At 50.5% G+C, this 26,205-nt stretch overlaps 1 protein-coding gene across 1 annotated transcript; it reads right to left on the reverse strand.

Annotated features, from left to right (window-relative positions):
- Positions 1-10,216: 10,216 nt before the first annotated feature.
- On the reverse strand, positions 10,217-24,748 carry POMGNT2 (protein O-linked mannose N-acetylglucosaminyltransferase 2 (beta 1,4-)). The gene is made up of 2 exons (XM_039837450.1): positions 24,483-24,748; positions 10,217-12,362 (listed from the first exon to the last, which is right to left on the reverse strand). The coding sequence occupies exon 2, from the start codon at positions 12,248-12,250 to the stop codon at positions 10,505-10,507; it is 1,746 nt and encodes a 581-aa protein (XP_039693384.1). The 5' UTR covers positions 12,251-12,362; positions 24,483-24,748; the 3' UTR covers positions 10,217-10,504.
- Between the last annotated feature and the right edge of the window lie 1,457 nt (positions 24,749-26,205).

Raw genomic sequence — 26,205 nt, forward strand, 5'->3', positions numbered from 1 at the left:
TGGACTGTTCCATGTATTGTAAAATCATGCATCCCACGTGCATATGCAGAGCTGGACAACTGTGTGTGTGTGTGTGTGTAGGTACATGTGGCATGTGTACATGCCTGCACACATACGTAAGATGAGCTTAATAAAGGGTCTTCATAGAATTATATTCAGGGCCCAGAACTGCTCTGGCTGAAACACTCAGGTCTAAGAAGTGAAACACTAAACATTCTGTCTTTATTGACTTTAGATGTTCAATTCTTAGTAAATTATGTTTTTGATTTAAGAATTATCCAAGTAATACATGCTTACTGAAAACAAATTCATAAATAATAGAAGCACATAAGATAAAACGTGAAAGTCTCAGAAACTCCCTGGAGATGTTTATGTTGTATTTTAGTTACACTCAAACTACATGCAAATTAAACTATAACAAATGTAGGACCATCTATGTTAGTCAACTCTCTGCTTTTACTGTAGTATATTTCCTATCTTCTGTATCAGTCTTCTGGATCGACCCAACTCTTATTGATGACTACATGGAATTTCAAGGCAGGTTCGTGTCATATTTTATTTAGCTGTTCCAATTATGATAAATATTAGGTGGCTCCAACTTCTCACCGATTATAAACAATGCTGCCATGAACATCTTTGCATAGTGTGCAATCATTTCCGCTAGCTGTATCCATATAAGTGGATTTCTGCACCAAAGAGTATGTACGAGCATTTATTACTTTGAGAGAAACTGCCAAATTGCCCTCCGAAATGGTGGTGCCAATTTATACTCCCACCAAGAGGGAGGGGACTAAATGTTTTCCCATCACTTCACCAACCCTTGGCAATCCTCACATCTTTCTTTTATATTCAACCGATGGGGAAACTTTTTTTTTTTTAACTGCATTTCCTTAATCACTGTTGAAGTTATCTTTCCAATTATTTACCAGCCACTTGTACTTTATTTTCTCTGAATTGTCTTTGTCTTTGGAGATATTTGTTGTTTCATTGTTAATTTGTTACAGATCCTTGAACCTAATTAGTGTAATCAATCTTTTCTCCGTTAGTTATGTTGTAAATATTTTCTTCCAGCCTGTTATTTGTCTTGACATTGTTTGTGGAGTCTTTTGCCAGGTGGAAAATTTTTTCTATGTACTCAAATCTGTTTGTCCTTCCCTTTAAATCTCCTGAGTTTCATGCCTTCTTAGAGAGGCTGTCACTATTTCACAATTATTGAGATAATCTCCTATGTTTTATTCTAGTACTTATATAGTATTTCTTTTACATTCACTCTAAAGCCATATAACATTTTATTTGAGAATCACGTGGGGTAGGAATCTAACTGAAGTTTTGTTTCCTCCCCAAATAGTCAGTTGTTCCAACATCGTTATTCAATAGTCTACCTTTTCTCTGCAGATCTGAAAGTACCCTCTTGCAATATACTGAATTCCCTATTTTGCTGCATTGATATTTTTTCATATTCTGTATCAGCATGATATCTTTTAAGTTAAAATTATCTTGTTATTTTTTATTTGGTGGGGCAAGTTCTCATCTTTTTATTTACTTTAATTCTTTGCTATGTTCGTGCATTTCTTTTAATATAATAGTGTCAATCTATGAAGCCTGCCACCCCCCTCCCATCGTCCTTAAAATCTCATTAGTGTTTTGATTGGGATTATAATGGACTTATGGATTAATTAGTAGTATCAGACTCATTTGTAATATTGCGTGCTCTCATTAGGGACATGATTTATCTATTAATCTTTGAACTTCCAGTAACATTTTATAAAGTTTTCTTCAACAAATAAGCTCATTTTAAAGATATTTTATAATTTTTACTGATGTTCAGAATGAGTTATTTTTCTTGATTAGATTTTTTCTAGATAGGTTTTTGGATGAATATCCTAGAGTTTTAAAATAGAAAATAATACTTTATTTTTATTTATGTTTTAATTAAAAATTATTGGGGCAACATCGATGAACAAAATTAAATAAATTTCAAGTGTATCATTCAACAGTAAGTTGTATCTATATTGCGTTGTGTGTTCACCACCCCGAGTTAGATTTCCTTCCGTCACCAAATATTTGGCCCTTTTTACTCCTATCTACCTCCTCCTCCCCTTCCCTCTGGTAACCACTAATCCACTGTCTGAATCTCTGTTTGTTTGTTGCTTTTGATTTTATATCCCACATATAAGTGATATCATGTGGTTTTCAACTTTTTCTTTCTTATTTCACTTAGCATGATTCTCTCAAGGTCCGTCCATGTTGTCGTAAATGGCAGTATTTCATCTCTTCTTATGGCTGAGTAATATTCCATTGTACATATGTATCACATACATAGAATTTATCCAATCATCTATCGTAGGACACTTTGGTTGCTTCCATGTCCTGGCCACCGTGAATAATGCTGTTATGAACATTGGTGTGTGAATATCTTTTTGCATATGAGTTTTCAAGTCTTTGGGGTAAATACCCAGTAGAGGGATTGCTGGATCATATGGTAGATCAATTCTTCGTTTTTTGAGGAACCTCTATACTGTTTTCCATAGTGGCTGTACCAATTTGCAGTCCCACCAGCAGTGTATGAAGGTTCCTTTTTCTCTGCATCCTCTCCAACACTTGTTATTACTTGTCCTATTGATAACAGCTATTCTAACAGGTATGCGATGGTATCTCATTGTGGTTTTAATTTGCATTCCCTAATAGCTAGCAGTATTGAGCATCTTTTCATATGTTTGCTGGCCATTTGTATGTCCTCTAGGGAGAAGTGTCTGTTCAGGTCCTCTGCTCATTTTTTGATTGGATTGTTTGTTTTTTTGTTGTTGTTATTGAGTTGTATGAGTTCTTTGTATATTTCGGATATTAGGCCCTTATCGGAGGCATTGCTTGCAAATATATTTTCCCATTTGGATGGTTGTTTCTTTGCCTTGTTGATGGTTTCTTTTGCTGTGCAGGAGCTTTTTAGTTTAATGTAGTCTCACTGATTTATTTTTACTTTTACTTCCCTTGTTTTTGAGGCCTAATTCATGAAATCCTCTCTAAATCCAACATCCACGGGTTTAGTTCGTATGTTTTCTTCTATGCAATTTATTGTTTCGGGTCTTATATTCACATCTTTGATCCATTTTGAGTTAATTTTGGTGTGTGGTGATAGATAACAGTCTGGTTTCCTTTTTTGTGTGTTGTTTTCCAGTTTTCCCAGCACCATTTATTGAAGAGGCTTTGGAAATTAATACTTTCAAATAATGTCAATTTTACGTTTTACTTCATAAACGTGTGTGTGCGTGTGAACATCTTCAGTCGTTTTTGTTGTCTTATTGCTTTGGTTGTTCTCTCTGGAGGAAAGTTGAGTAACAGCACCAATAGCAAGCACCCTCATCTTAGTCCCGACTTCAGCGAGAACACCTATCGAGCTTTACCACTGGGTGTTAACGAGGTTTAAAGAAATAGTGTCTGATACATATCTTTCATTAAGCTAAGAAAGTTTCTTTTTATTCTTAGCCCAGGAACTCAAGCCACAATATCTGCAGCAATCAGCCCAGAATGGTCAAAACTTGGTCAGTCGCTGCCAGCTTCACTATTTTTCAGCTTCATTCTCATGTCAGGATGAACCAGAGAAAGCCAGATACGTTCCCCTCACCAGTCACATGAGATGCCTCACTTCTAGGTACCACCTACAGCTTCCCCAGGCCCATAGCCTCCAGTCAGGGCAACCCTGACACCCTCCCTTCTCTCCTAGAAAGCTGCTCCACTCCCCCGCCTGTCTCTGTCTGTCTCTGTTGAAGGGTGCTGGCTCCCTTGCCAGAGCAAGCTCTGAATAAACAGCCACTGTCTGGGTGGTCTTTATTTTCACACCACTTGACTAGGAGACTTAAACAAAGTTAGGGGGTAATCTAGGTGAAGGCAGCTGGCCAGCACCCTATGGAGAGGCATATCCCACCACAGATTTTTTTTTTACGTGGAAGTAGGTCTGGGTGGCTGCCTGGACAAGGAAGGGACATCTGCCAGAGGGTGGGTGGGTTGGCTGGTGCGTGGTTGTGGTAGTGGTGTTGGGGTGTGTGTGTGTGTGTGTGTGTAGAGTTTCTTTCTGAGGCTATCAAGCCAGAAACTTCCTGTCAGTGAGGAAGGCCCCAAGCTTCCAGCAAGGACGTTTGTGTCCTGATGTGAAGGGGCCTGCTCTGTGCAGAGAGGAAGATGCATGAGAGATGCTGTGTGGCCCCTCCCAGCCTGCCCAGTGTGTATCGACCGCCTGTGGCGGAACTCACCTCAACACTGACCTCTTCCTCTGCGGAGGGGGAGGTAGAGATGGGGTACAGGGGTCCCCAAGCCCAGCACTGCCCAAGTCCACAGAACTCCAGGGTCCAGCCCAGTCCCTACCTCAGCTACTCATCAGCTGAGAATGGTTCCAATTGGAGGGCACAGGCCACTCAATGTGCTGTTCCGCAACAGGTGTCCCTTGAGTCCCCACCTTCTGCCTCAGAAAGTCTTTAAAAAATTATACACGCACATATAAATTTCAAGGGTGTATGTGTGTGTGCGTGCGTGCGTGTGTGTGTGTGTCCTTAAATTTATTTTTTTCTAGTTTTGACTTTCCAAGGACTGGACTCGAACAAAGGAGCTATGGGTTCAGGTCTGGGCTTGGCCACTTAATGGCTAGCATTTGACAGAAGTTTACTGAGCACCCACTCTAATAACTACCAACAGTTATCGAGTGATGACTATGTGCCAGGCACTGCGACAGTAGTTTGCATGGTTCAAAGCATTTACTCTCACCACAACCTCATGGGTGGGTGTGATTATTATTATTATCTCCATTTTCCAGATGAGGCACAGAGGGGTTAAGTAACTTGTTCAAGGTCACCCAGCTTGCAGGTTAGAAAGGCCAGAATTCAAGCCCAGGCAGGAGCTGTGCTGCCGAGTCTTGAGCCAAGGCCACCACTACCAGATGCTCGCACCGCAGCCCCGGCCGCTCCGAGAGCCCCACTTGCTCTAATCCCTTTGGATTCAGAGCTGATGATGAGGCAGGTCTGGTTCCCTGGCATGTGGAGCTGCAAACGGAGACTGGAGATGTGGTCAAGCACATTCACTTGCATTTGGCTCCCTGCCCATTGATATTTGCTTGTTAAAGTCTGCCCAGTCTCTGAGATGCGCCTTTCCTGCAAACTTGAAACTTCAGCTGCTTTTTATCCTTTCAAAAAACACTCTCGGCCTCAGTGTGCTGCTCGCCCAGGGCCTCCCCCAGCCGTCGCCTCTGGAATGAGAGTGGTGCGCCAAGCAAAGCAAACTGCCAGGGACGGTGAATCAGGACATTCCCATCAACCTTAAAGAGGCTTCAAGGGCAGGAGCTGCGAGGAGTCTGCAGTGCAGGGTGTCGGAGGGTGGGGGTAGAGGAGCCTTCTCAGCTGCAGGCTAATCGGCTTTCAGAAGAGGCTGGCCAAAGGACTCCAGTGAGGCCACCACAATACCTGGCCACCATGTGCCCAGCTGGCTTCACCCCAGGCCTGACCCTATTCCTTTACACCTCACCCCAAAATGTCTAATCCAAGGAAAATAATGGAATTTCAAGCAGGAGAGGCTGATGATGTTAACAGAGGTTCACAACTCTCTAGTTGCAATTCTGACAATCCCCAAGCTCTGAAAATCAAAAGCTTTTTCATACGTGGGGTGCCAGAACTCATGTCCCATGCCGCGTGAATATTCATACGTTTCACTGCAGAGACACCGATGTGTTCAATTACTGGGTGTAACCTCAGCCTCTGCTGGGAGGATTGCGTATTACCCAGTATATGCACCTTATTACCTTTCTATATCTGAAAAATTCACACTTCTGAATCACATCTGGCCTCCAGGGTTTGGGCACAGGATTCTGGAGCCGTAATAACCAATTTTACAAGCCAGGCATGGTGCTGAGGGCTTTACACAGATAATTTCCTCAATGCCTTACGACAACCCCAGCTGTATGCTTCTCACTCTACAGACGAAGAACGTCAGCTGGGGAGAGAGTGACTTGCCTGAGGCTGTACGGATGAAGGCAGCCAGGTCCAACTGTGAACCTGGGGAGCACCGCCCGGTGTGAACTGAACACGGATGGTGGCCTCCACTGTACCAAGAGCTTTACTATGCTCCTTATCACAAACTTCCAAAACAACTCCCATTTGACAGAAAAGGAAACTGAGGCTCAGAGAGGTTGAGTCACTTGCCTGAGGTCACAGAGCAGGTAATGGGTGGAGGTGGTATTTGAACCCAGGCCCATTTGACCCCAGAGCCTCTGCTCCCACCCCTATAGCTTCCTTCCTCCCTCCTTCCCTCCTTCCTTCCTTCCTTCCTTCCTTCCCCATCATTCCTTCTTTCCCTTCCTCCCTCCCTTCCTCCCTCCCTCCCTCATTCAGTAAATCTTATTGAGCAAATTTCCCCAGAGAACGTACGATTTGGAAGGAATGGGAGGCCGTGTGCTGTGGCGGCCACATGTTCCAGATGTTTGGAGACAGGCCCAGTTTTACATATTCCATCTGGTGGTCAGAACGTGTGCCTCGGAGCTCTGTTTGGTGAGCACAGTCACTGTAACCTTGGATGCAGGAAGTGTGAGGGCCGCTCTGTGGGCCAGAGGGCTCAGAGGACCGGCTCTGCCTGAGTCAGGAGACGTGGGCAGGGGACCGCTGTAAACATCCCGAGATGTTTCCCCTCAGCCTGGGCCTTTGGACGAGTGGGCAATCCCCACCGGAACCCCTGAGGCTCATGGGCCAACTCAGGTAAGACACTTCCTGCAGTCCCCACTCCTGGGCGACCCGCAGGTGAGGGCTGTCTCTCGGGTTCTTGCTTTTCCATGGACGCTGGCCTTTCTTTCCCTCTTTCAGATTCCTTATGATCACCGTGAGGGACAGCATGTGCTTCCTCCTGTCCCTCTCCTCTTCCTCTTTACATCACCGGCCTTCCTTCCCCACCCTGAACCAGCAGCGGTGCTGCCCAAGGCCTCTCCTGGCCCCGCTGGGGTTCTGGCTGGCACTGCTCAGGGAATGCTCATGTGGAGGATGGAGTCTGGTAGGGAATTTGGGTATGGAGACTGGAGGCTTTCGGGGTGGGTGGACGAGAGCCATGGTAACCCGTGACACCTCTGATTTTGTCTAACCAACAAGGGAAGAGTCACTGAGTCTCCGAGGAAGTCGACCAGAGAGGAACGCGTCTCTAGGTAGAAACTCAGCCTTCATGCGACATCGGAGGCAGAGTTCAGTTATTATAGGAAGATAACATGAGGGGGCCGTGAGTCCCAGGGGCATGGAAGGTGACGGGCTGGGAGGAGTGTGGAGCTGTGGAGCTGTCCACCCGAGAGGCTTAGGGTGAAGGAGGCAGCGTCAGACAGTTAGACGGCAGATGGAAGCCCAGAGAACCCCAGAGGTGGTAGGTTTTGGTTGCAGGGGCCCTGGGGATGTGAGAAGCCTCCGACACAGAGCAGGCTTACTTAGAGATGAGGAAGCCAGCACTTGTGAGGCGTGGTCTGAGCAACATGTGAGCTGAGCCCAGCATCCCAGCTCACAGACCCCCTTGTTCTCATCTTCACCTGAGCCTTGAATGGGTCGACGTGTTAAGATGCAGATTTAAGACAAATAGGATTGAGAAATAATACCCGTAATGTTAAATGTGCCTTAATACTTCCTATATAATGAGAACGAAATAGTTCTCGCCTCCTGAATTTCTGAAGTTTAAAAACGTGAAAACGTGGGCATGACAGAAATAACCCACATCGTGGAGGGGTGTGGGGACGTGGATGGATGGATTTGTGAAACTCATGGAACTCTACACTGAAGAGCTGTGCATTTCACTATAAATCAACTAAACATCGATGAAAAAAATGTTAAAAACAAAAAAAGCAGCAAAAGAAGAAAAGCTTGTCATACCCAGTGAGAGCAAAGGGTGGCCGGGGCTGGGCTTCACCCATGCTGTGACCTGATAGGATGCTCATTTGTGAGTCTACACAATGGGATGTTCTGTAGACTATCAGAATCTTGTTTCCAAGAATACCGTGAGGTGACAGGGCAAAGCATTCAAGTTACAACGTTAAAAGGAAAAAGTTTCGCATAGAGCAGAATTGCAAAAGTGGACAAAGCAATTTGGACACAGGCAGAGACCCACTGTTTCCTGAACCAATGAACCATTCAGGGAGCTTCTTTGTCACTATCTATAGATGCAAAACACCCATACCAAGCATCTAGCCTGCAGGCACTCAGGACCACAGACCTAGGATTTGGGGGATGTGGCAGATCTACTTACAGGGGGCTGGAGGAAACACACATGGGTTTTCCAGAAGTACCACTTGAGCTATTTTTTTCTTTTTAACTGAGGTGTAACATGCATACAGTAAAGTGTGTCAAGTGCACTAATCTCGGTTGTGACTGCTTGCACAGACTGCCACTGTGTAACCACCATGCGGATCAAGACATTCTCAACCTCCCAAGCTCCCCTGTGTTCATCCATCGTACCCGCTTCCGATTCTGACTTCCATTCGCCACAGATTTGTTTTCTTGTCCCAGGATTCATATAAAGGGAATCAGAGTATATATTCTTTTGAGTCTGGCTTCTGTATCTGTGAGATTTACGTTGCTCCATGTACCCATAGGTCAGTTTTTAAAACTTGTCGTGTCCTTTGCATGAACATACCTGGACTTGGGTTGTTGAGTTTTTGGCTATTCAGAGCTGGGAATATTTTATACCTGTATTTCTGATGACATCAGCACTCATGTTTCGGGAATGGATCTAGAAGTGGAATTGCTGAGCTTGATGATAGCTACGTGTTCAGCTTCAGCAGAAACTTCCAAATGGTTTGCTAAGTGGTTGCAGGATCTTTCCCCCGCCAGCAGTGCCAGAGACTTCCGACTGAACTGAATCTTTACGTGTGGATTCGTGTGGCAGTTTGAGATGGTGGCAGATGAAGGGTCCAGTTAGGGAGAAAGACATTCTGGGTAAAAGGAATGTCATGGAAGCACATGGTGCCCATGAAAGGTGCCCCTCAGATCTCCTGCCATGAATCCACTTGCCGAACCAGCACTGAGGCCACGCTTCCCATGCGGCTCTGAGCCAGTGACCAGGACGCTCATTTAATAGACGACGTTGGCTCAGGAACTCCTGACCAGCCCGGTGCAACTCTCTCAGGACGCCCTGCCTCCTCGATGGCCACCTTTTCCTCTCTCCTTTGCAAGAGTCAGCCCTGCATCAGGGTCTCCCTACGAGAAAAGGCTAAAACTCGTTCTCTTTCTCTAAGGACAAATTTAATCCAGGGTAACCTTCCAGCTCTGTTTGGAAGCCAGATGAAGGCAGAGTGTCAGGCGTGGCATTCGGCAAAACTGCTGATGGTAAGAATGCCCTCTGAGAGATAAACTGCATCTGGACGGCAGGACTGTGAAGGAACTCACACCACAGCGTGGCTTCCCTGAGTGCCGTAACTCTTATTACTAGGCATGTCCCTTGAGGGACCCTAGAAACTATGATTGTGGGTTGTTTAAAAGATAATGGCTCCTATGGGGCTTCTAAGCCAACGTGTCCCCCCCCCAACTACCAACATGGGTCTCCTCTCATCGCCCCTAAGCAGTCACTTGGGGAGAGGGCAGGACGATGGCCCCTGGACTGGTGTGAGGACTTCTCCTGTGGAAGAGAAGAGCTGGCAGGCCGAGCGTCCCGTCCCGGGTCCTTTGAAGTGAATCCGATGTCAGGTACAGTCTACTGTGGTCTTGTGAGTCTGAATGTCCAGCTGAGCCTAAGAACCCCCCGCTCTCCTCTCCCACCTGCTTCATTTATCCCACTGAGATGGGATAAATCTATCCAGCGGGCAAGACGAAACGCAGCCGGCCCGCCCTGCTTCCCAGTCCTTGACGCCTTCCCACTGCCTCATCTCCTCGGCGGACAATCAGGATTAAAGGGTTTCTGGTGTCGACTCCCAGCCCCCCTTCCTACTGTCCAATAAAAAGACTTGACCAAGACATTTATAATCATTTAATGAATGTTCCAAACACATCTTCATTGGGCTACGGGTTAATTCATGGTGACGGAAGCTGACGAACCACCCGCCCAAACCATCACCATTACTCGCAGTCTAGAAACCTCGGTACCAACCAGAAAGACTCGGGAGGGAAAAGCACAGTCAGTCAGTCGAAGAGGTTCCTTGGGAATCTTACCTTCCTTCTTCCTTCTTCCTCCTCCTCCTCCTCCTTCTCCTCCTCCTCCTCCCCTCCTCCTCCACTCTTTTCTTCTTCCTCCTCCTCCTCCTCCTCCCCCTAAGGACCTTCTCCAGGGGTATGGATGCTCAGGATGCGAGAAGAGGGTAGGGATGGGGGTCCCATGGCACCAGTGCACAGAGGAGTGCTGTGAACCCCACAGCCCAGATGCAGCGCGAAGACACGGAGGCACAGGTCTGGAGCAGGCCTGCTCAATAAATAAACAAACGATTTCCAGACGCCACCACAGCGGGGCTGGTGGGCCCAGAGACACTGAGCTGGAGGAGCCACCCGGCCGAGGCCTGGCCTCAGCACGCTCGCTACGTGTTGCACACAAGCACGTCTGCAAAGGGTCCCAGGAGGATCTTGTTGAAGATGCAGCGGACCCACACCAGGTAGGTGGTGAAGGGCTTGATGTTCTCGGTGAAGGTGTGGTTCTGCAGGGCCAGGACGTAAGGCACGTAGGTGTTCTCCCCCTGCTCCTGGAGCCACACCTCGTATTTCACCTCCCTCACCTTCAGGTACTTGAGGTTCCATGGGATCTGCCAGGAGACGGTGAGGCGGGCCTCGGAGGCGCCCTGCACCGACGCCCGGCACCGCGCCTCACGCACCTTGCCCGGGTAGAGGCCGGCTGTCCACTTCTGCTTCCGCGGCCCTGGCCGGCCCTTCACCACGCGCCGTATGGTTTGCATGAGGGATGGGATGTCCACTTTGGTGTCCTGGTAGATGCGGAAGAGCCACTCGGGGTTCCGGCAACAGAGATGCCGCGGGACCTCGCGGCTTTGCAGGATTCGGGCCTGCTCCGCCCGGTCAAGGTGGGCGATGCCCCCCTGGTCCCAGGGCCGCTCGGGGTGCGTGACTGTGTTCTCTGGCACCATGTTCCGCCAGGCGACATAGTGAAGGTCCATGCCAGGCAGCGTGGCCAGCGTCTTATAGGGGGTGTAGTGGTCGGGATTGACGGCGTACGGGAAGAGCTCGACCACGGTCGCCCCGCGGGGCAGGAAAAGGGCGGTGACCAGCTGCGCCCCGTGCATGCTGACCAGCATGGAGGCGTTGCTGACCAGCCGCACGACGTCCGCAAAGGCATGGTCCTCCAGGGACACCGTCACCGTCTTCATCTGGAACTCCTGCGCCAGCGCCAGCAGCAGCTCGGCCTCGTTCAGGACGAGTCTGTTCTGGGTGCGGCTGAAGACCAGAATGTACTCCTCGCCCTGGGGGGCCCCTGTGCAGCTCACGTTCAGCTTTCCCATCATGAACTGGGCAAACTGCCGGATCTCGACGCCAGACACGAGGATGTTGGCCTTTGGGCCCTGGGGCTGGACGAAGCCATACTGGTACCAGGTGGTGATCTTGGAGAGGCCCACGAAGGCCTGGGAGAAGCACAGCAGCCGGCCCAGGGTCTTGAGCTGGGCCCGCAGGAGGGGCTGCTTGGGGCTGAGAAGCTTGTAGAGGTCGAAGTGCGCGCCCTCGCCCCAGCCCTCCATGAAGAAGAGCCGGGCCTCGTGGGCCAGGCCGGGGAACTGCCGCAGGGTGTAGAAGAGGGGCAGCAGGTCGTCGTGGAAAACGTGCATGAGGTTGTCGGGGTTGAAGCGGTTGGCGAGGAGGGCCACGTCGGGCACGAGCACCGGCTTGGGCAGGAAGCGCAGGGCGGCGGCCGGCAGCTCCACGAAGTTGAAGTACTGGGTGTTGTGGTCGTCCACGGTGGACAGGTCGAGCAGGGCTGGCTGGAAGCGCCGGGAGCCCAGGTTGGGCAGCATGACGGAGGCGTTGCCGTGGAAGAAGATGAAGTCCTCCGCCTCGCTGGAGTAGCAGAGCCACTGGAAGCGGCAGATGCGGTCGGTGTGCGTGCGGCCCGTGCACACCATGGTGGTGCCGCCCTCCATCAGGGTCTGCAGCGCCCGTGGGTAGTCCGTCCTCAGCGCCAGCGTGGCCGCCTCGGGGCCCTGCCGGCCGAGGGCCAGCTCCTCCTCCAGCGCGGCCGCATGCTCGCGCAGCCGCACGTGCTTCCACAGGACCGCGGCCAGCACCGACACCAGCAGGGCGTTCAACACCGCCGAGAGGTGCATCCTAATGCCGCCGGGGGCGGGGGGGCCCTACTGAGATGCCGGCCCTTGGGAAGCGCCACAGGCCGGGCGAGCTTTACCCATCCCTGCGGGTGCCCTGGGCACCGGCGAAAGCCTGCAAGGGAAGGGAGAGAAACAGGTGTTGGCACAGGCTGTCCGGAGTCGTCGCGAGCTCCCGCCGTGTTCCGGGCACCGCGCTGGGCTCTGTCCCCCAGCTACAGCGTGGCATCCGCGCACCATCTTGCGCATCGGTACTGTAGTGATTAGACTGTTGTTCAAAGGCCCTCATCCTCCCCCATCCTCCCCCATCCTCACTGCTTCCACAGGGCGGTACAGACCCCTGCGCCCTGGCTCTGGGCTTGGTCACATAACTTGCTTTGGCCAAAAAGGCAAACGATAAAGAATCAAATAAATCACTATTAACAAATGGCAGAATTCTGGAGAGTGGACGGGTAATAATTTGATATTGAGAAAAAAGTGAAATGCAGCCGTGCCTGGCGAGATGAGAGGCAGATGCCTGCGGCACAGCTTGTGCTCTGACCACAGACAGGAGCAGCTTCCCACAGACGCTAAATCTAAAACAGAGCACCCAGGGAATCTCAGAAGGCGGCACCTCCAGGAAAGACTCGCCTCCATCCTGAGCGCGCGCCTCTGCCCCGGGCACTCACGGCCTCTCCGGCGAGCACTCTGCGACCTGCCCCTATCCTAAGTGTCCTTGTGGGGACGGAAGGCTTGGCAGCAGGTGGGGGTATGGGACAGGGGCTCCAGGCAGGAAGGAGGCCAGGGTTCTCCTCCGAACCTAGGGTGCTGAACCCAGGGGGCTGACCCGCTGAGCTTGGGCCTTGGGGCAAAGCTTGTGGAAACCAGGAAACTGGGGGTGGGCGCCTTGTGGGGCGAATAGCCAACTGGGTGCTCCAGACTCTGTTACCCTTCCAAGGGGAAATGTGGAAAGGGAGGTTCGCTGGGGATGGACAGAACATTTTGCTAGAAATAGTGTGGTGTTAAAGCATGGGGCCGGGAGGTCTGATTGCCTGGGTTCCTAACTTGACCACTTACAAGCCAGGTAGCCTGCACAGATGTCTGCCGGGAACTAACGCACAGACATCCTCCCCAGGTGGGACAGCTCAGGTGTGACAGGCTTCCAGAGCTCCCGAAGGACTGAGCAGTCACCCACAGCGGTAAAGGCCTGATGTACACCCCCTCTCCCTTCCCTGTCTCACTTGCCCACTCCCCTATTTATGTTTATTGGGAAGGAGCACAAATCATCTACTTGCACTTGAATCCTTGTCTCAGGATCTGCTTCTAGGGCAACGGTAATTAACACAGATACTATTGTCCTTCGCCACTGTGGAGACAGATGGAGAGCCGCCCTGGCCTTTACCTGCTGGCAAGTGCTCGAGTGTGGGAGGAGAAAGCCCACGAGCGATCAGGCAGTCACGGTTCCTACGGAGTCCTTCCAGTCTGTTTCCTACACCCCAGGGTCCCCTCCTGCCCCAACTGCTCTGCAGCAGCCCGCAGAAGCGGTAGAACTGAAGGATCAAGCACAATCCTCAGAAAGGCTTTCAAAAGATGACAGATGGAGGTGAAGAGTACATTCATCAGACCCCTGGCCCCAATGGAAGAGGCCTTTCCCCATCACCATATCAAAATGTTCCTGGACAATAAACACACAAGTCCCTAGGAGGAAAATTCAAAATGGTGAATGAATGGACCAAAATGCTCAGAGCCCAGGGTCAGCCCCTCCCTCCAGGCCTGGTTCACTGCTCCTGGGTCTACCAGCACCTGGAGAGGCTGCTAGCCTCAGTGATGACAGGGCAGGGGTGGGGAGAGAGAACTTGGGCAGCCCTTGTTGGCCCTGGAGACTGAGAAAGACACTCAGCCGGGCCGCTGCCTTCGGCAGGACTGCGACTTGTCTGACTGGCTGGGCGGGCATGCTGTCTGTTCAGTCCCGACGTCTGACCAGTTGCTCAGGGCCACTCCATGTACCAAGAGCCTCCCCAGGACAAAGGTGACCTGGGATAAGGACTCTTTCAGACTGACGGCCTCTGTGCCTTTGTCACCTGGACCTGCTGAAATGGGTAGAGGCCAGAATCCCAGACGATAAGGTACCTTGCTCTGCACTGGTGGGTGCTCCCCCCACCCCTCAGCCGTCTGTCTCTGCACATACTCTAGGAGCTTTGCACACTTGCCCAAGACCTCGAAATCTCAAAAGCAAAGCTGGCATTTGCCTCCCCCTCGCTTGCCATCCTTAATCCTCTCTCTCCCAGAGAACCCGCTTCTGAGCAGTGGGACCCGAGTCTGTCCTCCAGGTATTATGACCGGACCTCTCGTGTCTCCAGTTACCTGTCGGGTCACTTTGCCCCAGACAGAGGCTGGTCTGGTGTGGCAGACCTTCCTCCCAGGGGAGGAAGCCCGTGCTAAGACAGAACGAGACTGCAAGGCTTACAAGACATGGAGGCAGCACTTGCCCAGAGCTCCCATCTCCCAGCAAAGAAGCGAGCTCTGAACAGACCCCCAGAGGAAGTCCCCCCGGAAAACGCCTGCCGAGGCCTAGCTCTGAGGCGCGTGGTGGGAAGCCGTGCCCGGAGTTGTTCACGACAAAGGTTCTGGGATTCCCGTGTTCACTCTCTTGACCATTGGCTTTGGTCAGATGCCAACATGGCAGAGCCACCAACCAAGCAGAATGGGCGGCAGCTACGAACGCTGTAACGGGGTGCTCCCCTGGGGGGCAGCGCTGGCATGGGTGCCATGGCAAGCCATCCGCAACGTCTCGCTGACCCCACCTAAATGAAGTTAAGGTGGTGAGAGGTTATCTGTATTTATCTATATCTATATTTAGTCGTAAACCTGAGTCCAAAGACTTAAGAGGACATGAAGAAGACGGGGCGTGAGGCTCTGCACAAAAATGAAAATGACATCCCTTTCCTCAAGGTTTTCACTGTGGCAGAGGTGACAAGAGGCTGCTAATACCTGAGGTGACACAGCTGTCACAGAGGAGGGGACGCATGCTTTGGAGCACTGATGGAGGAAGCATCTTAGCTGCCGGGGCGGGGGTGGTGGGGGAGGTGAGGGGCCATCACCACGACACTCTCCTCCTGTCCCAGGAGTGTCAGCGAAGCGCTCTGCGCAGGCTGCAAGCTTTCCCTGTCCAGTGGGACCAGCCCACCTCCTCATGAAACCACCCCCGGGTCATCCTGATGGACAGTGGACTGGCTTTGCTGAAAGACCCCTGCTTCTCACTGCTCTTGCCCAAAGTGCGCCCTAGAGGAGGAGCACTGTCAGGTGGATGACAGAAGAATCTGTTTAGGAAGCTGGAAACAACTGGCGGATCTCCCACGACACGAAGTGCATTCGGCCTGCGCTAAGTGCAGGACACCGAAAAGGCTGCCGTGGAGATCTAAGCGCTCCTGAATGCTGGTGGGCAGGAACGCTTCCCGGGCCGCTGCTCACGCTCACCTTCCTTCAGACTCTGGGTGTGAAGTGGCTTTATCATCTTAGCAGCTTCCTTTACCTCCTCGAGCCTCGACTTCCTCATCTGTACAACCGGAACGATAGCCTCGGGATGTGTGAGAATTACCTGGGCTAACGCACGCATGTGAACTACCTGAATAGGCCCCCAAATACCTAACTATATTTCCATTGCGCTTCCTAAAATGAATGATACAAGAAAAACAGGTGCCAGCCGCATGGCCTCAAGCCAATTCCCAAAGGGACTGAACCCCCGATTGCTTTGGATGGTACGCGCAATCTCCCAGGTCCGCCCAGACTTTCTACTGGCTTGTTTCCCTTCTCCCGTGAAGATGGCCCCATAAATTTAGAAAAAGCTTCTCTCTGTCCCGAGCAGCCAGTTTTCAGTATAAAGTTAACACTAAGAGCCACCACCACCCCCGACATTTTCTTGGTAGTGTACTAGATGCTCTTTGTACATTTTCTCATTTAATTCTCAACCCAGCATTAAGGGGCTAGCACAGCACCATTAATATTCTCCCTGTGTTATCCCTGAGGACACAGAGGCCAGGAGAAGCTAAGTAAATAGCTGTTCCCTGCGCGTGCATGGAACAGAGCCAGGATTTGAATGTGGCGCGTGTAAGCACTGTCACAGGCGAACAGCCCAGGCGCCATTTGGACCTCATCTTCCGGGCATTCCAAGGCAGTCCAGGAGACTCAAATGTCATCACTTCATAATTCTCTGCCTCCTCTACCTCGGGCACCAGATTTAGGATCCAGCTGGTATGAGGCACAAAGAGCTTAGTGTCTCAAGCTGGACTAAACATGCTAGAGCTGGAATATTTTTCAAAAGGAAAGGAAGAAAAGAAATGAATGAGGGATTAAAAACATGCCTTAGAAAGCAGTTTAGAAACAGGTAGACAAGGATGCTGCCAACTCACCCCCTGCTTCACGTAGCTTCTGGAGCAGCTAAATATTATCAGATTACCGTGGACTTAACGAACCTCCCTTTCTAGAATCTCATCTGTTCCCAGAAGCACTGGAAGAAGGTGTCCATGACACTGCCACCCCTACAGACCCAGGAAGAGCTGGTGGCTGGGGTGGGGGTGGGGGCCGCCTGCCATGAGGGTTCACTATCCAAGTCTGGGCATCTGGCACTGGGTCCAGGCTCCACTTCTGGGGGTGCCGGCCAGCTCCAGACACAGGCACAGAAAAGTCTTTCTCACAGACCGTGGGATCTGATAAGGAGTAAAAGCTCCGGAAATTCTAGGCCTAGAGCAGGAGGTACAAACTCACATGCTTACTGGGGCCGAGAGGCAACGGGAAGAGCGAAGCCAGGGGTGGGCTGTGTGACGCGCAGACCCAACACCCAGGTGAAAGCCCAGGCTAGTGAGGCCTGGCAGGAGAGCCGCCTGGTGGTACCTGTGTGCATTAGTCTGCTTACGCTGCCATAGCAAAGCACCACAGACTGGGTGGCTTAAACGACAGAAATTTATTTTCTCAACAGTTTTGGAGTCTAGAAGTCCAAGGGCAAGGTGTCAGCAGGTCTAGTTTCTCCTGAGGCCTCTGTCCTTGGCTTGTAGACGGCCGCCTTCTCACTATGTGCTGTGTCTTCTGTGTGTGCGTGGACAGAGTGAGGCCTGTGGTCTCTCTTCCTCTTCACATAAGGACACTAACCCTATTAGATTAGGGCCCCACCCTTATGACCTCATTTAACCATAATCACCTCCTTAAAGGCCCTATCTCCGAATACAGTCACACTGGGGGTTACGGTTTGAACATATGATTTTGTGGGGGTACAATTCCGTTCCTAACACTCCTCTGCTGGTCTCTCCAGAGAAGCCAGAAATCCACTTGAAATATGAAATGTGCTAATTTGTAACTTCTGGCAACTATTCAAATCAAGTGAAGATGATGTGCAGGCCGGGGCTGCTGGGTACCACGGTGCAAGTTTGTGGGCTTTGGTGTAAAGTGAGGCCCTCCTCCTGCTGGCCTCACCCAGATGTACCTGAGTTCCCAAGTGCATGGCTGCCCGGACCAGCTTCTCCTCACTGGTCCAGGAGCAGGGCTGGGGAGGTCGGGGGCTGGACTGCCAGTACCTGCCAGGCCTAGGTGGCAGAAGACCTGGCAGGGCCCAGGCCAAGACACTGCCCAGACAAGATTTTATGTAATGATTATAACAATTTTACTTCTAAGGGCCATTCGTACTTCTCACTGAAAATTACAACATTCCTACTTTGTCATGAGAAAGTGCTTTTATCCTAAATGCGGCCTGAGTTACCAGTGAGTTATGGACGCTTTCATCCTGCACCGATGTGTCTCACACGCTGTGAGTTGGTAAAGAGCAAACGAGTTCCAGCAACTCGAACATCCTCAGAACGATCTCTTCTCCCACTGCCTCCCACTCCTTTTGTTACCAGAAGCAGGACAGGGAACTGATGCTGGTCACTTATATGTGCGCCAATGCCATCGATAAACTCACACAGACATTTATAGGGCCTCGTGTTTTCCGACAATAGTATTTACCCTTAGGCAAAATGTTGGCGGTCTCTGAGTGCTCCTTGTAACACTCAACATTTACTTTTGCAGGCGTATGTTACACACTTAGAGTTCAGAGACTAAAACCTTAACGTGGATAATATCTCACACTCCTGTATAAAGGGCACAGCTGGGTCAAAGCTGAGACATTAATCCTCCGTTAATAGCTGGTGACTGTGACTCTACTTCCTTATCAATAAACGGGTATGGAAGTCTTTCGAAGGGTCGGGGTTTGCAACAGAGTTCCAGTCCGTGTGCCCCTGACGCGATGGGTGATGTCAGGCTTTGCTGAGGACAGCCAAGGCTCTCGGCACAGGTGAGACAGTCAAGCAGGCAGTGAGCCCAGCCCCCCACTGGTTTGCCTGCAACTCTCTCATCAGCCTCCCAAGGCAGAGACCCTTGGCTGCACAGCCTACCCTGACATCATCTGGCTTTTGCTTGGCACCCATGAGTCACTTGCGAGTTAGATCTGCCTGTATGGTCCTCTCTGGCATAACAGAGCAGTACAACGGCGCACCCATGTGGTCATAAACAGGTACACAGCTGGGAACAGAATCGTGTGAGCCTCTGCTGAGAAAGATGCTCACGTAGGTGACACAGAACCTGCAGCAGTTTTTCTAGATGAAATCGTTCTTACAGGGAATGCTCAGGCCCCAACGTGTACACAGATCCAGTGGGCCCTCAGGTCCGGTTTGAGAGGACCGAAGTCATCAAGAGGGTCAGAGGACAGCTCACCACAGGAAGCACAGAACATTCACAAAGAAGCATGAAGGAGCGTGCACAACACTCAGGCGCATGACAGGAAATTGTACTGGTTGGGGCGGGGGTCAGCCAGGGAAGGGGTGGGTGAGTTTTGAGCAAGGTTTGGGAGGTATTTCGGTGGTTGTAGGGATAAGATGAACATCCCTGTTTTGCATCCACGTGTCCCTATTGGCTACAAATCTCTGTCCGCAGCAGGCATCACTATGTCCAGTTATACCTGCCCACTAAGCAAGTCCTGAGGCAACTAAGCCATCCTAGGACAGTGATGGCCAGGCCCAAAGCCTTGTGCAGCTGAATGGGCACTGCATTCCAGACAAGCAGGAACTGGGGCGCCCAGGCTGCAAGGCAGGCGTGGGAAGTGCCAGGAGCAGGCAGGGGCATGAAGCTGCCGGGGACCTGGGTTTCACCAGTGGAGCCCCACGGGGCTCAGGTGACCACCTGCCAAGCCTTCTGCAGGTGAAGCCATGTGGTGGGTGACCAGGTCACTAGTGGGCCCTGCTAGTCACCCGGGGAGCCAGGAAACCAACACCAGCAAGTGGAGGGAGGTGACAGGTCTTGGCTCAGGTTTTTCTTTGGTCTCGTCACCACGGTGTCATCTTCAACTCATCCTTTTCCCAACAACAACAACAACAACAACAACAACAGCAGCAGCAGCAGCAGCAGCAGCAGCAATGCTGGCCAGTCACTAGGTGCCAGGTCCCCCACTTCACAAGGACAATCTTCACTTTACAGACGGCAAAGCCAAAGCGCAGAGAGGTCGGGCCCAGCCCAGGCTGCGCGCGAAGCAACGATGAGGCTCCGCCCCGGGTGGGCGGGCTCTAGCGTCTGTGTGCTCTCATTCTTTTCTTCTTTTTATCTGGAAATAATTCCAGACGTACAAAAACGGGTTGCACATGTCGTCCAGAGAACTCTCCTACAGATTGGCCAACTGTTAATTTGACACATCTGTCTCTCTCTCCTTCCTGAGAAATGTAAAAATCAGTTGTCAACGTCTTGCCCCTTTGGCCCTTAACACTTCAGCATGTACTTCCTGAGGAGAACATTCTCTTACGGAACACGAATCCTGGAAGTTAATGTTGGTGTGACACTTATTAATCCGTGGCATCTCTTCTATGGTCCAGAATCCAAGCCAGGATGAAGCATGGCATCCAGTTATCATATCTCGTCTCCTCCAGTCTAGGGCAGCTCCTCGTTCTTTCCTTGACTTTCACGACCTTGACAATGTTAAGAGTCAGGGTCGGTTATGTCCTAGCATGTTCCTCACCTTGGGTTTGTCTGATGTTTCCTCGTTACACTCAGGCTTTGCACCTGTGTCGAGACCCAGAGCCTGCAGGCTCGACCATGTACATGACCCTGTTCAAGAAACGCTAACCAGTGTAGGATGCTTGAAGGAGTAGGGCCACTGCCCTGGAGAAGAGAAGGGGTGGTCTATAACCCTTTCTAACTGGCTAGGCACATGTGCATGATGGTGACACGTGCATGATGGTGACACCTGCGGCCCCAGGCCCCAGGCATAGGTGTTGGGTACACCTAATTCCCAGCAGCTGGCTGCCGCTCTGTCCCTGCCCCTAGCACAGCTGTGTGGGCTGGTCCAGGGCCCCGAAGTGAGGCCTGCAGAAGAAGTCACAGGGAGGGGAGTCTGGCGCAGTGGGCGGGAAGAGCGTTTCTCTAAGGGTTAGAGCTGTTTAAACATGGCGGGATCAGCAGCACCCTGTGAGTCCCTGCCTGGAGGTGGCCCAGCAAAACAAGATCAGTCTGTGATGGCAACTCTGCAGTAGGGAGGGGCCTTGTCACGGGTCCTCCAAAGCAGGACTCACCATGTGACCCAGGACCAGCATCACCTGGGAAGTCAGAAACGCGGAATGCTGGGCCTCCTCTGGGCAGAGGGTGGAGGGTCTCCCTTTACTGAGCACCCACTTTGTGCCAGGCACTGCCCTTGGGCCTTTTCCTGCCATTCTCAATGTAAGCCTCGCAAAAGCCCTCCAATGCAGGTACTGGCATTATTTCCACGTTCTTTTAGTATGAAAAACACTCTTGCTTAGTGGAATTAAGTGACTTGCTCTAGGTCTGCTCTATCAGACCTAGAGCAAGTCACTTAATTCCACTAAGTGATGGCTCATCTGCCATCAGGCTCGCAGGTGCAGTTGGTGACAGAGGAGAAGGGGAGACCTCAGAGCAATGAGCTTTTACCACTCAGGGGCAGAGCGGGTTTGGATGACTCTGGAAACGCAGACCACAGGCCCTCCGCTGTAACTTAGCAACCCAAGGCTTCCTTTGTGTAATCACTCCTCGCCTGGCCAGGCACAGACATATCCCCATGGCAGGAAGCTCAGGGAGCTGTGGCCCCTCTGTCCCTCAAGGGAAGTGTGGGGGCACCCTGCTGCGATCATGCATTACAGCGCCTGCCAGGTGCTGTGCTGAGAGGGTTAAGCCACCAATTTAGAAGGACAAAATCCTGCTTTTTAGACCTAAAAGAGCTCTTAGAAATGATCAGTTTCAACTCTTTATTTTACAAAAGAGGTCTGGAGAGGCAGTGTGAGCTCTCACAGGCAGCCAAGGACAAAGCTGTGGCATGCTGGCTCCATCCAAAGCTCCTTTTCCTCCAGTCCATGGCTCATGGGTAGCACCCCCCCGCCCCGCCCGCCCCGTCCAAAAGCAGAGATCAGGCCCAGAGAAGAACGCGGCTCAGAGACTCTTTCCAGCCCTTAAACAAGACTGATTCTTCTCATAACCAAGCTCTCCAGGTCTCATCAGGATTGCACCCTCCTCCAGCCCCATGAGCCCTTGCTTTGGCTGCCTCCTGCTCACACCGCCTCCCCCAGACTCACTCGGTGGGCGCTCCTCTCCAGTCTCATTGGCCCTCGGACGGGGACAGGAAACAGGCAGCCAGGCTGCAGAGGGTAGTATGAGAACTCTCCCTCGCTGCAGTGCTGGAGGCTCCCCGGGTCTGCCCCAGGATGCAGTGGTGCCTTAAAAGCTGCAAAGACCACTGAGTGGAATTAAATGGCACCAGCTCTGGAGCTGGGATGCCAGGATGTGAGCTCCTGTCCTGTCACTCGGCAGCAGCATGACCCCGGACCAATTCTTTTTGACATACAGAGAGCTGTACATACTTAATGTATACAACTTGACGCATCCAGAGATCAGTACACATCTGTGAAACCATCACTGTAATCTATTACGCCAGAAACCTATCCATCACCTCCAAAAGTTTCCTTCTGCCCTCTTATTACTATTTTTTTTTAATGATAAAATACTTAAGATCTATTCTCCAAGCAAAATTTAGGTATATAATAATATATCAGTATGGTTAACGACAGGCACTGTGCTGTACAGTAGATCTCTAGGATTTAGTCATTTCATGTACCTGAAACTTTGTGCCCTTTGACTAATAATACCTTCCTGTTTCCCTTCCCGCAATGCCTGGCAACTACCATTCCATCCTCTGCTTCTATGAGTTCGACTATTTTAGATTCATCGAAAAAGTGGTATCGTGTAGTAGTTGTTCTTCTGTGACCGCCTGGGCCAGTTCTTAATGCCTGCAAGCCTCCATTTTCTGGTCTGAAAAACAGTTACACTCACTTCACAGGGTGGTTCTGTGAATTCAAAGAGACAACACAGGCAAAGCACAGTGCCTGATTATTATTAGAATATTATTATTAATCATAATGATATGACAACTCCCACTCACTGGCTCTTACTCTATGCCAGGCACAATGTTTAGTCCTTTACGTGAATTATCTCATGAATTCCCTTACAGACCTAAAACAGGTCTCAGCAATCCCATCTCACATTTGAGGAAATACGCTCAGCATTAACTGAATTGCCCGGTGTCGCACAGCTATGATGTCATTGGGCTGGGGCTTGAACTCAAGTCCGACCCCAAAGCCTATGGTGACATTAGATGGTTCCCCTTTCCCATTCACCATTTCGTCCTATTTAAAAAGCCTATCAGGTGATGGCCAAGTCTGAGGGGAGAGTATCGACTGAACACCAAATGGAGAAAGATGAGGATTTGGGGGGAATGGAGCATTTGGCAATTTAATTTTCCGCTTAGCTCAATACATTCACTAGAAGCCTTTGTTTGCTGCTAATTTTTTTTCTTAAGCAAGGCTTAGAGCAAGAACTTGCTAACTAGAAGGTCAGTTCAAAAAGAGCCGCAGCTGCCTTGACACCCCACCGCGTCAAGGCCACCAGGACGCTCGCCCCGCCAGGGTGTGTGGGAACCCAGCCACCAGCACCCTATCCTTCTCTTAGCTGAGGATCCCCACTCTCCACTTCTCCTCACCCTCTGGGGGCCCAAGGTTCAGGAAGTGATGGGCTGGCCCTCCCTGGGAAGAGGGGACCTGTGTTCTTTCCTGGCTCTGACACCAATGGGGACTCAGACTCCTCATCTGTAATGTGAAAGGATGGACGGGAAGATCTCAAAGGTCTGTGAGAGCTGGAGAGGGCAGCTAGATCCAGTACGAAGATGGACCTGGGTTCTGATCCCACTTATAACAATCTCCATCATTAGCAACCACAAGCGCTAACATATGTGGAGCAGTCACTCAGACACTGGCTGAGGACTTGTGTGGCATTATTTCAATTAATCCTCGCAGCAACCCCGTGAGGAAGGCACTTTGTTCCCATTCTGCAGAGGAAGTAACAGGCTCAGACAGGGTAAGTGACTTGCTTAAAGGCACCCAGCTGGTAAATGAGGGTCAGGATTTGAATTTCCACGCAGGTAACAGTAAACATTTGGTGAACCCAGTTCTGTCCGTGTTCTTCGCCACTAAGTCCTATCAAGCTCACCCCATTACCCTTCCCATACGGGGCCTCCCTCCTCTCAAGAGTAGGCTTTGAGAGTTGGTTGGCATAAAGTAAGCAGATCCTGGGCACTCACCGCCCAAGGACCCCAGACTTTGGCAGAGGATTCCCATCAGTGACCAGGAGACAGGTTCCTACACTCATGGGGTAGGTAACCCATTGGATCCCTCCTTCAGAGGCTACCCAGGCACTGTCAAGCAGGCCGTGGCAAGCTCTTGTCACAGGACACCCAGTAGGTGCCCTTCTGAACCCCAAGTAGCCCAGGGAGCAGCTGCAGGCGTGTCCAGATACTGTCTTCAAAGGGAGCTCGGAGGCCCAGGCCCTCTCCGCGCACCTGGCCTGGCTTCTCGCCACCTGCGCCTCCTACGCACCTCCACCTCTCAAGCAAAGGGCGTGGGGACCCGCTGCCAGTGCCTGCCCCGAGCTAAGGGCTTCAGTGCGAACGCCTGGGGGCGCCGCCCGGGCCCGCGGCACCGGGACCCACACCTCCCCACCTCCCGCGCCTCCTTCAGCCGGCAGCACACGTCACTCCTCCATTCCGCAAACTCCCCACGGCTCCGCTTCACCCCAGGGCCCGGCGCCTCGTGGTCCACTCCCGGGGGAAGTCCAGGGGTCCATTCCTCAACTCCAAACCCAGCCAGGTCGCGGAGCCCTCGCTAGCCCCCAGCGCGCGCCTCACCCGCAGCCAGGGCTCCGCGGGGCTGAAGCCACCTCCGCCGCCAAGTCCAGGAGCGCCCTCTGCGGCAACAGCTTTGGCCGAAACCGCCGCTGCCACAGCCACCCCGGCGCCTGCTCCTGGCCGGGGAGGCCCAGGCAGGGAGCGCAGGCTGCGCCTCCACCAGGCTCGCGGGTGCCCGTCGTGCGCCTGCCCGGCTGGCGAGCCCCGCACGGCAGTCGGTGCGTGAGCGCGGACAGGCTCACGCGCGCAGCGGTCCAGCCCTCGGCCAGGACCACCCAACTTGTCTCGTGGAGTTCTGGGAATTGTAGTTCGAATGCGAGAACAAACCACCTCATCAACGCGCGGGAGCCTGGGAGTTGTAGTTTGCTCCCGGAGAGGCTGTTTTACTTGGTGTTAAGTTTATACAATTATGGGAATCCTGATAATAAATTCCAATGCAAGTTGAACCAACAACTAGATGCTATTTATGAAATCAAAGTAAGTAATATATTCACATGCTTTAAAAAATATACTACAGGGTATTTAAATACGAAAGTACCATCTCCCTTCTGCACGACTCCAATTTTCCAGCTCCTCAAGAGCAACTCGTCCCAACTCTCACGGCTGCTACCTCTGGTATTTACTGCTAACTCTTGAAATATGCCCTATTTCTTGCTTTACCAGTTTTAGACCTCTTGACTTTTTGCTAGGATAAATGAGAATTTCACTCATTTAAATGTGCACCAAACATGACTACCTCCACTCCCGCTGAGTTATGAGATAACATTTCTGTCTGTTGAATTGGGAAAAACCTATCTTTCCTTTATAATTATTTTAAATGATAATGTCCAGGTATTGAGACAATAAGTTGGTAAATTTATGTGGGGCAATTGAGAATGCAGGCAAAAGTATTTAAAAACACACTGCTCTCTAACCAAGGAATTCTAATAATTGTGGATGAGTGCAAAAGCTGACCAATGTTGTTTATAATTATAATAAAATAAAAGGCTGGAGTGACTTATTAATATCAGACAAAACAGAATCAAGATCAAAGAAAATTAGCAGGGATAAAAAGTGATATATATAATGATACAAAGGATCAATTCACCAAGAAGACATAATAATCCTAAATGCAAATTTACCTAAGAGTAGAGCCTCAAAATAAATGAATTAAATATGGAATAGAACTGAAAATAGAAATAGATAAATCTGAAGTTATACTTGGAAACTTCAACCTTCCCTCAATAATGAATAGAACAACTAGACAGTTAGCAAGAATATAGAAGAGCTCGATGACACCCAAATCAACAAGATCAAATTGATCTTTACAGAACATTTTACCAAACAACAACAGAACACACATTCTTTTCAAATACCCACAGTATATATATTAAAATAAACTCTATTCTGGGCCATAAACTTAAAAATTAGCAAAAGACATGAATAGATATTTTACTGAAAAGCATAGACATATAGCAAATAAACATACACATGAAAAGATGTTCAACATCCCTAGCCATTAAGGAAATGCAAATTAAGACCATATTGAAATATCATTACATACTGATGAGAACAGCTAAGCCAAAAAAATAATGACAATACCAAATGCTGGTGAGCATGCAGAAAACCAGATCTCTCATACATTGCTGCTAAGAATAATTTGGTAGTTTCTTAAAAAACTAAACATGCATTTACCATGTGACTCTACAATAATACTACTGGGTATTTATCTCAGAGAAAGGAA

The sequence above is a fragment of the Pteropus medius genome, unplaced genomic scaffold (genome assembly GCF_902729225.1).
Source record: "Pteropus medius unplaced genomic scaffold, Ma_sr-lr_union100, whole genome shotgun sequence".
Taxonomy (NCBI): domain Eukaryota; kingdom Metazoa; phylum Chordata; class Mammalia; order Chiroptera; family Pteropodidae; genus Pteropus; species Pteropus medius.